Source organism: Macadamia integrifolia, chromosome 6 (assembly GCF_013358625.1).
Source record: "Macadamia integrifolia cultivar HAES 741 chromosome 6, SCU_Mint_v3, whole genome shotgun sequence".
In the NCBI taxonomy this organism is placed as follows: Eukaryota; Viridiplantae; Streptophyta; class Magnoliopsida; order Proteales; family Proteaceae; genus Macadamia; species Macadamia integrifolia.
This window is the reverse complement of record NC_056562.1, coordinates 39,724,585-39,735,101: the sequence shown is the minus strand read 5'-3', so window position 1 is coordinate 39,735,101 and position 10,517 is coordinate 39,724,585. Positions and strand designations below refer to the sequence as shown.

The following is a 10,517-nucleotide window of genomic DNA, read 5'->3' as shown; positions in this document are numbered from 1 at the left end:
CCCCCCCCCCCCCCCCCCCCGGTGGTACTTGATACAAATCACTGCAATAAAATAAACACTTCAAATTCAAACATTAGACAGTGGATTCAATTTAGTCTCTACAACACTCAAGCAACCATTGATAATTCCCAAAACAAATATACTGGTACAAGCATTGACAGGAAGATGAAAAAATAGGCAATGGTACTACCCCCCCCCCTCTGTGGTACCTGATACTAATCACTGCAATAATATAAAAACTTCAAATTCAAACATTAGACAGTGGATTCAATTTAGTCTCTACAACACTCAAGCAACCATTGATAATTCCCAAAACAAATATACTGGTACAAGCATTGACAGGAAGATGTAAGCATGTTAATATTATTATAATCATAACAATTTGTAATCTTTAATAGTTTGACAAAATGTCATCTTGCATTCCTACCTTGGTAGATGAATTTCCAATTGTGACAAAAGGAGCAACATTGTCTACATTCCCATTTGGTGGAGCTCCAAGGTTACCATTTAACGTTCCACCATCAATTACATTGAGTTGGTTTCCCTTGTTCTGCCCAAAAGGGGATGCATCCTCTGCAGCTGGATGAGCCATCCGTGACTCATCGTTATAAATCCCACTCCTTTCTCTTGCCTCAGCCAACTCTAACTGAAGCTGTTGTATGGTGTGCAAATGCATCTGCTCAATATCTGCAAACTAAATTCAAAGCAATACAAAGAATTCAATCCTCAAAGCAACAACCAAAGTTCAGTTAAAAGACAAGACAAGGCTGACATGATTCTCATAATGCACCACCTATTTTTTGAATGGGGTATTACGGGAACAGAAATGTATGTCACATGAATTGTGTTGTGAGAACTTCCCTATGTGTAAAGGATGAGAGAGATAGAGAGAGAGTATTCAACAAAACAAAGATTGGGTTGGGAGATAAAAAGTAACCTGTCTTTGACAACCAAGCCAAATCTGGTTAAATTGTTCAGTACGTTCTCTCAGTTCAGCTTGTAAGGAATGATTGGTTGTTGATTGCAATGCATCCATTTCCTGAACACGTGCAATCCAAGCTTGGGCCTCCCTTAATTGTTCATCTTTATAAAGTATAGCTTCCTGTGTAACCCTATTCTGAAAGGCAGGCTGTTGTTAGACAATATTTCCACTTCTAGGACAGGATTTGAAAAAAAAATATTTGAGACCCCATTATATACTGACCATGGAGGCAAATCCAAAGACTATATAACAGAAATTTTAGAGGGAGACGGGAGATGGCCCCCCGGGGGGGGGGGGGGAACAAAAAACAAAACAAAAAATTAAAGAAAAGAAAATTGGCAACGACTAAGACATAATATACTAACTACGGATGCAATCCAAAGACTATAATAAAGAATATTTTTAACTTCCCTACATGCAAACTTGATTTATGGGACAGTACATCACAATTTTGCAGCCATAAAGAAAATTTGATGCAGCAGAGTCCAGTTATACCAACATGAGTATATTATGATAGTGACTTAATACAACTTTTCTGCAAACACAATATATGAATACTTGAAACAGGATGAATTAAGTCTTGCAACATTTCTGCAAACACAATATATGAATTTTTGAAACAGGATGAATTAAACTTGAGATGCATATATGACAAACTGTAACAGAGATCATTAGCTAAAATTACTCCTAAGCTTACAGCACTACAACTGCTAAATTCAACTCCCAAAGTACGACAAATTGACAGATCACTGTAAAAAGTAAATTGTGTGTAAACAAAACCTGTTCTTCCCATTCAAGAAGCTGCCTATCTTTTTCTTGAATATGCTCTTTAAGCTCATGCATTTGTTTGAGATGCTGTGCTCTTTCAACTTCAGAGTTATCACGCTCTCTTCTGCAAAACAGAGACAGAACCACATATGGAATCATTTAATGGTCCTCACCTACAAATAAATGGCTTAACTTTTAATTTCTCTTGGACTTACTGTGAAAATAAATCTACTAGTAGTAAGACCCGTAAAACTACAAGTTGATAAAATCCTACAGAAAAAATAAGTAACATCTCTTCTCCATGAATACCAAACTGGAGGCATATCCATTCTAGAAGCATTCGGTTATACAATAAAGGCCAATAGAAGCATGCGGGATAGGCTTTCATAAAGACATCAGCACATACCGAATGGTCGCCAACTCTTTGTTTTGTTCTCTGAGAAGGTCCTCTTTAGCCCAGGCCTGACAAAGTAAAACAAAAAAGGGGGCAGAAAACAGCAAATGAATCATCACACACGCAATAAAGAACAATGAAGTAGATAAATTATCAAAATGATTGACAAACCGCTTCATTATCAATTTTAATTGCACGCAGCTCTCTTTCCTTCTCTTCCATCTTTGCTTCCAATTCATGTATGGTTTGTTCCCTTTCTTGTAGTTGTTCCTACGTAAGAAGGTAAACACAAATCAGCACAAGAAGTAGCAAACCAATATGTCATCTCTGGGTTTGACATACAATGATGGTGTGCTAGTTCCACTACTTAGAGCACTAATAAATCAGAATAAACATTGTAAAGTACCAATGTCACTCCAAGCACGTAAGTAACTGACCAGATAACAAAGATGCAGAGTCAACAATAGAGTATGAGACACTTAAGAACACAAATATCTTAGTGCAACTTTTGAAACACAAGTATTTTATTGAAACTAAATTCACCCCCAAAAACGTTCATAATAGCACCAACACACCCAGTGCTGATCTTGAACTCACACAACACATTTACAGTGTGGACCATGCAGGTTGATGCATAAAGCTAAGAAATTCCTTTATATCCCTTGGCCAATAAAACATATTAGAAAATGAAAAAATGCACCATCAAAAAAACGCTTCTATCAATCCGTGGTAGGCATACGTGGAGAAAAGTAATGTTCATTGCATAGAACTATAGAAGATTCAGACGAAGAACTAAATCATTTATACCCCATGAGAGTGAAAATAGCACGGTCAAAATGAATCAGAAGCTACTCCAGCAGGTAGACTGATATTGTCTCTCTTCCAGAGTCTTGTTATAAGATAAAGAAAAAGACCGGAAGTAAACGAGTGATTGGCGAATACCTTCAGTTTGGCTGCAGCATTGGCATGTTCTCTTATCTGCGCATCAAAGTTACTCTGCATCTCCATTATCTCCGATCTAGCTATAGTCTGGGCTTTAAGCTCGATCTCCACTTGTTGAAGCTCTTCTCTCCGTCTAGTGATACTAAGAAGTCGTTGCCGTAATATGTCGTTATCGAGGCTTCCGTTCAACGTAATCGAACAGAAGTCAGCTTCATGGGGTCTCGCTCCCTGCTGCACCTTGCATAATACATCACTGCAATCAGTCTGCACTCCACACTCTAGAGCGGAAAGAGAATGTAAAACTGCAGTTCAGGTCTCAAAAACATGATCATTACCTCATATATCGTTCTCTCATCTGACTGCCCCAACTTCGAACACTCCAACTCCTGTCCAACCACCACGTCCTAAGCAATGTCCATCATGGAGAAGCAAAGAGTTTTAAGAAGAAGAGAGAAAAAAAAAAAAAAAAAGGAAAATGGTATACAATGATGAAACAATGGTACAGAGCACCATTATTCTACAGAGGTAAATACTTTTTTCTTTTTTCACCTCATGGCCGGCGTTCCGAACCGAATTTTCGGAAACAGCTCGCCATTCTTTCCTCGCAGACTGAGAAGACAGGATCGGCAATGAACCACCGCGCACAGCGGCAATCCCGGCCGCAGCCTCCATCAAATCGGAAGCTCCAAACGGTCCTCCAACTTTCTCCGTCTCTTCCCCGAGGAGACTCTAAAGTAAAGGTTCAATATGTATAATCGCAAACTGCTCTTTTTCGCCAATCAAAACCCTAGTTCTCGTCTAGAAAAAACCCTAGAAGCATAATGTTATCACTCTAAGAGCGATTACAATGGGATCCCAATGAACTGAAAGAAACAATTTAAACGAATTGGAATTTTGAGACGCGATGACACAAATTATGATGCTCACTTGCTCCCCAAGATACCTGCTTCAATAGGATTTTAAAGGGTTTTTTTTTTTTTCCCGGGAGGGTGGGAGGGATATTTACAATTATAGGGCTTCGAGAGGATTAGCGCGTAAAATTGTGAAAAGCTAACGTTAAGAAGAGAAGGGAACGGGAAACGAAGCTTAACGAACGTGTTGCTTTTCTGTCCCCGTTTGTGCCAGAGTGCGATTGGGGCAATCTGGGATTTTGGGTGTGAGAACATCGAAATGGGAGAGGCTCCCGCCTTTTATACAAGGCATAATCGATGGTGTGATGGGTATCTTGAGTCTTGAGTCTTGACCCATGTTAAGCGGGTCTCCATAATTCGAGTCTTGCTTTTGCTTCGGAGTCAAGAATATTTCTTCGTATCCCTCGCATGGTTTTCGTAATCGTATAAAATCGGCCTGTATCGAGAATCTGTATCGGGTCCACAGTAAAAAATGTAAAAAAACCCAATTTTTAATAAAAACACATTTAAAAATTAAAACTGTCTGATACAGGTCTATCTAGATCAATATTTTCATTCACTCCATCTCAAAACAGTGAAACTGATTCTTCTCTATTTTTTCAATTTTGGAATGCATTATTGAATCAGAATTTATTCCAAGAATGCATGCCAAACACAGCTAAGTCCTATTTAGGACGAGGTCAACATAAAATATTCCACAAACATTAAGGCCACAACTCAATACACGCATACAGAGTTACATGCCCGGACTCAAGCAACCATCTTGTGCCCAAGCCTCTCCACCCCTTCCCCTACTATTTACAATGCCAAGATTTTCAGGCTTTTTGACCGGCTTACTCAACTGAAAGACCGGGTGACTGCAGAGCTTTTTCACTCCTTTTCTCAAGCTCAGTCTATCCAAGAACCCCTCAACTTCCCTACCACTGTAATCACCTCTACAGTCATTTCCTACAGAACCAATGTTGCACTTCACATCTGTGTCATTCCAGGAAGTAGATTCAGGTTCCAGATCAGCTTTGCTCTTGGTAAAGCTCCACAACCTCTCCTCAGTATCATTTCCCGATTCACCATTGCTGGGGCTTCTGAGAATGTTAGGTGAGACAACGGTTCCATCACAAACACCAGTTGTTGCAATAGTTTCCCTGTTTAGCATTGGTGACGGCGGTTCATCTTTATTGTCTGGAGAGCATGAAGATGATGATAATCTAGCCTCATCAGCTGATTCTTCTCTCTCACGAAGGTTTTTCAGGATCAGAGTCTTCAGAAAGTTCATCACTTGAACTGCATGGATCAGTGCAGTTAAAGGATCTGCCATCTGGCAAAGGAGAAAAACATTTCTTGATCAGAAGAGAAAAAGGGAAACATGTTCTCCTAAAGGGAAAAAAAGGGGGAGGGGGGGAGAGAGATTCATGAACATGAACTCCCATCCTGGACATCACTACATTGGACACAGTGTAGGTTGGAAGCCCTGCACGCAATAGGTCTTCCATCTAGGGGATCCAATGTCAAAAACCAACTCTATTGAGACGAAATTCATCTAATATCATCAACCTTTAAAAGCATACACTTGATTAGAGTATCAAGATCATAAGACTAACCCCAAAGGGGGTAGCTCAGTTGGCAAATATCAGCACCTCTAAGTTAAGCGGTTATGATTTCAACTCTTCTTGGGCCTTAATTGCATATCAAAAAATAAAAACAAAAAGACCATAAGACTATTTTTCTGAACCCGTACATTGCTGGATGGAACCCATCAAATTGTGGGTCCCAAGTTCTAAGACACGACCATTGCCCTTTTTGGCCAGTTACAGTAACCACCAATGCCATCTCGAAGGGAAATTTCCAAAGTAAATTAGGCATGTTCATGAGTCATGACCAACAAACAAATATTTAAAAAATCACTAAACTGGGTCCCTTTTTTTCGTGGATATATAAGAAATAACCTGAGTCATATTGGGTGCAAAAACCATAGCTATGTTGCGGGCATTCATCTTGTTCAGATGTTCATACTGCACGACATCTGACATCAGATTGATGGCCCAATCGAGCAATGCAGCCTCTGTTGGAGGCAGTAATCTTACAAGTTGAGCGCAATCTTCTTCCGTGTTGCAGTGCATTACCTGATCTGGTGTAAGAGAGTCAAGTACCCCTGTAGGGAGTTCTCTAAACCATGCCTATTGAGCATCAAAAGATTCATCATAATCAATTAAAACAATAGTTACACCACAAAGGAAGAGAAGTAGACCACTAGGAACCTCTTATTCGTTGTATAGATGCACAAGCACATGATAATCAAGCTCTCAGATAATGAGAAAGTAAATAATTAGCTAAAAGTCTTTGCAAGACTTGAATTCATGAATTCTAATAATAGAAGCAACAAACCGACTGCCTAGACCAAATGCCCACTTGTTTTATACATATGATTCATATATATGACTACTGGAGTTTCCATAGTTTCTTGTTTTGCTAGTTGGCACCTATCAACAGCAGGACCAAAGGATTGGCCACTAGTTCATTATCAAAAACATTGATGTGCCACCTCTGGGTTTCCTTTTCTCATTTTTATTTTCCTTCCTCTTTTTCCTTGCACAAAATGAACTAAAACTCATATGAGTCCAACCTTCTTCCAAGAAAGTTAACAGGTAGCAAATAACAGTTTTAAGCCTATTCATATCCCAGCTATAATACACATTGTTTACCGCAAATTTAATGCTTAGTCATATGGAAATAGTAATTGTCTGCAACATTATGCAATGCCAGTCCATGCAGAACCTGTGCACGGGGTTTACCAAAAGCCAATTCCTTATACCCCTACGAGATTCTGATACCAAGTGTATATAAATGCAACATGGACCATACTGTCAAGCTGGTCAATATCTATCTTAACTATAAATTATTACAGTTCAGTGAGGCATTTTAAAGATGGCATTGGAACAGTCAGATTGTCTTATCCAAATTGGTATAAGACAGAAAAAAAAAAATCCGATTTATCCTGTATCAGGTTCTTACTCCTTGGATCAGCCAATCATTTGTTTGGATTGTCTGATCCAGAACAATCAGGATAAGCATTGCCCAGGACCAGTTTGAACCATGATAGCAATCCTTAAATCCTTGATTAGGTGGCTTGGTTAATACTTTTGTCCAGTGACAACAGACACAATCTCCAGCCAGGCTGAACACAGATTTCCACAGTTGCAATGTATGCAAATAGTATATCCTGGAGAATGTTTTGAAAATTCCTGATGAATACCTTTATCAAACCTGCCAAACAATGCACATCAATTCCATGGGCAACAACACCCTGGTTTAGCTGGTCCCGGACATACTCCTCATGGCTATTATCCGCATTGATTCGGAATATTCCTTCTGCCTTCGAGAACAACAGGTACAAATAAAACACCATAATAAGCAAACAGTTATGTTATTATTTAGCAGTTCACCACAAAAACAAAAACATACTTGAAGGCCTCCTTCCAAATACATGCGCCTTTGCATCATGAGAAGAATTGTTGGTATGCTGTTTCCCCTGTGATCATAGGAACATTGCATAGACTCTGCAGAAACTCCAAATACACTTGCACTGGACAAGAGATGAAAAAGAATGGAAAGGTCAAGACATCAAGTAAGAAGAGTTTTAAGCAGATATCCTGTAATACAGGAGCTAGGATCCATTCTATTCCAAAGGCACGAGGAAAAGATGAAATGAAGAGCAAAACTAAAATATATTAATCTTTGGCAAGATCACCAAGTTTTGCACCATGCAAAGATTTCTAGCCAATTCACACTCAAATACATGTTTCCATAGTCAAGTAGTTTATTTCAATTTCCACTTAGCCTCCCCAAGTTCACCATCCCACAAAGCAATATTAACCAATGTAACACCAACCCACAACACATAATTGACCAAATTCTACAGATTAAACAAAGGTCCTGCTCTTTAAACTAAGGTGAATATCACCCATCTTGGCAAACGAATCAAATCATACATGAACAAATCAGAGAAAATCGGTAAGAAGACAATTTTCCCACCGAAAACTAAGAGAGAAAGTAAGAAACTGATACAATAACCATAAAAATGATCAAGCAGTTCAGAACATGTTAACAACCTCCTCAACTTCACTCATAACCATGCCCTTGACTCTTTTTTTTTTTTTTTTTTCTTTCCTCTCATTCTTAAGATCCTTAAAACCACAAATAAGAATGTAAATACTCAAGGTTGATCATCAGCAATCCTGTGCTCGAATTCAACAAGGGAACAGTGAAACTAAGCATCTTGAAGAGGCAAAATCTTGGGTCCAACTCTCTGAACACTAGAGCAAGGAAACTGTCAAACAGGATCCAAGGTGCCCAGCCGGGAGAAAAAATCCTAGACGTGTTTCACATTGTAAACCCCAAAACCAAATGCTTCAACCAAAATTCATCCACATCTTCACACTATAGAGATAGCTAGCTCAACAGTTTTGAAGCGAAGACAGAGATCTAAAATCATTTATACTCTGCGAAAAGAAATCTTCAAGGATCTCTCGAGTATCAACTCAAAGCAGTCTAAGCTTCAATTTGAATCGTACTGAATCCCAGTCGAAAATGCAGATTGCTCCACTCAAGCAACATGGAGAATAATCAAACTGAATTGTAGCAATTTATCCAAAAAAAAAAAAAACTGAATTATAGTAGAGGCTTAGAAAAGATATGATTTCTCATTTGAGGCTTTGGAAAACAAGATTCGTTATTCTCCACCTAGTATACAACTAGCGGAAGTGTTTGAAAAGGCAGAGATTAAGTCGAAGGATTCGTGATGAAATAATAAGCAAATAAACTGAGTTTTCCACAAGCAGAAAGACGAGGCAGAGTATCTGTGTGAGAGAGAGAGAGGGGGAGATGCTAACCTGGCACTGGGAACCCTCCTGGGAACTTCGGGCTCGAACTCAACAGGCAAACCAAGAAAACCGTTGAAGCGATCGAAGGTAACATGGGAGACATGGCGGAAATCAGTCGGCCAACTGATATCCATGGAACTAATATCTTGCCTGTCTACAGTACAGGTAACCAGCGACTTCCTCAGAGCCGCAACCAGAATCGCCAAAATTGGGAACTGGTGATGCTGATCTTTCCTATTCGTACTCCGCTCTCTCCTTCCCGCCGTAACAATCAATGGAGTTGAAATGGGATTCATAAAATACTCATCTTCTTCTTCCTCATCGTCGTCATCTTCGAACTCCTCTTCCTCTTCATATTCTTCGTCTTCATCATTAGTGAGATATAGAGAGGGACTCGGGGGAGAGTAGTTCAAAACCATCATCCCCCCTCCAAGTCTACAAGACTTAGATCTGAAGAGTTGAGTCATCATTACCGGAGCACCAAGCAAGGAAAGAAGAAACAAGTGTTGGAAATTGAAGTTAGGGTTTAATTGAAGTAGTGAATTAGTTAAAGAATGTTAGCAGCGGCAGAAGAAGGAGAAGATATGGAGTAAACGATGGGGACCTTTTGATCTGTCATGTATGTGACGCACACATGGCATCCTCCATTATTGTGAGAGAAAATGAATCTGGACAGAGAGAAGACAGAATTGGAATCTCCTGCTCGTGACACGGTGGAGACTGGAGACGACACACCATCACCGAAACACTCAATTTTGTTTGTTTGTTCTTTCTCATAGCAAAGTTATCCTCTTAAGTCTTATCCACCATTAACGAGGGTGATTGGTGGGTCCATCCATTCCCCCTCTCCTTCTTCTCTCACGCAGAGTCGCAGCCTCGCATTGGCCAAGGTATTTATGCTAAATAAATTGTTAGTGGGGAGTGGGGAGTGGGGAGTGGGGAGTGGGGACCTTACCTCACCGTCCCAACTCTCAACCGCTCCTTCTTGGTCCTTCCTCTGTTAACCAGCTAGTGCGATTCGGTTACTTTGCATGGTTTTGCTTGTTCTGAAAGCATCGGATCATGGAATTAAGATGGTGGAAACAACAATTAAATTTGAGAGATCTGGTTTGTCATCATCATCTTAATTAGATTAGATTAGATTAGATTGGACAGAAGCAGGTTAATTGGTTGGCTGCTACAAGTTACTTTGAAGACACTCTTATTAATTTCCAGTTTGAAGAACAAAGTGGAGGAGTACTCGTCGGCTTCTTAACGTAGAAGTTAGAACAGGTTTGAATTTTTAGGAGTGCGTCAGCATATTGAAGTCATGAGCTCTCTCAACCTCCATGTCCACACCAATAACTTTCTAAACAGTTATTCCATGTGGAGAACGTACCTATCTGTATCAATATATAGCTAGCTACCTGTGGCGGAAAATAAACACTCCGATAAGTTATCGGTATCAGTTCCGATCGGTTAATTTTGTTTTTACTTTTAAAAATATATATTTTCCATCGATTTTCTGTTCCAATACTGATATTCGATCTAGATTGATCGAGGTATTGTATTGATCTTAGTCAATATTGATACGATAAGATCATTACAGTCGATTCAATATTGATACTTAAAACCATGTTCTCTAGTATTGCACCAAAACAAAA

At 39.4% G+C, this 10,517-nt stretch overlaps 2 protein-coding genes across 9 annotated transcripts in view; both read right to left on the bottom strand.

The window, feature by feature from the left end:
* The window catches only part of LOC122081762, a 7,686-nt gene extending 3,482 nt beyond the window's left edge, over nt 1-4,204 (bottom strand). Inside the window, exons 1-8 of one of the 7 annotated variants that reach the window (XR_006141195.1) lie at nt 3,636-4,204; nt 3,422-3,490; nt 3,087-3,323; nt 2,316-2,414; nt 2,157-2,212; nt 1,763-1,874; nt 938-1,117; nt 428-694 (exon numbers count right to left, since the gene is read on the bottom strand). Coding sequence is in view for 6 of the 7 variants with exons in the window: in XM_042649011.1 (XP_042504945.1) it covers nt 428-694; nt 938-1,117; nt 1,763-1,874; nt 2,157-2,212; nt 2,316-2,414; nt 3,087-3,323; nt 3,422-3,490; nt 3,636-3,758 (1,143 nt within the window). In the remaining variant the exon portion in view is untranslated. The remainder of the gene's footprint in view (nt 1-427; nt 695-937; nt 1,118-1,762; nt 1,875-2,156; nt 2,213-2,315; nt 2,415-3,086; nt 3,324-3,421; nt 3,491-3,635) is intronic. The other 6 variants (XM_042649011.1, XM_042649013.1, XM_042649014.1 and 3 more) reach the window with 6 other exon arrangements.
* Nucleotides 4,205-4,612: 408 nt separating this feature from the next.
* LOC122082378 (rho GTPase-activating protein 3) lies at nt 4,613-9,704 on the bottom strand. Of its 2 annotated transcripts, XM_042649889.1 has the most exons (5): nt 8,884-9,698; nt 7,457-7,577; nt 7,248-7,367; nt 5,941-6,171; nt 4,613-5,312 (listed from the first exon to the last, which is right to left on the bottom strand). In XM_042649889.1, exons 1-5 carry the CDS (start codon nt 9,342-9,344, stop codon nt 4,734-4,736), a joined length of 1,512 nt encoding a protein of 503 aa, XP_042505823.1. In that variant the 5' UTR covers nt 9,345-9,698; the 3' UTR covers nt 4,613-4,733. The 2 variants fall into 2 exon arrangements, with proteins under 2 accessions (XP_042505823.1, XP_042505824.1); XM_042649890.1 differs by lacking the exon at nt 5,941-6,171 and having other exon boundaries at nt 8,884-9,704.
* Nucleotides 9,705-10,517: the final 813 nt, after the last annotated feature.

Coding starts and splice junctions, on each gene's coding strand:
- LOC122082378 (XM_042649889.1), bottom strand. CDS start 9,344: ATGATGACTCAACTCTTCAGATCTAAGTCTTGTAGACTTGGAGGGGGG. Junction 7,368..7,456: donor ATTTGGAAGGAGGCCTTCAA/GTATGTTTTTGT, acceptor TTGTTCTCGAAG/GCAGAAGGAATATTCCGAAT. Junction 5,313..5,940: donor TTGCACCCAATATGACTCAG/GTTATTTCTTAT, acceptor CTCCTTTGCCAG/ATGGCAGATCCTTTAACTGC.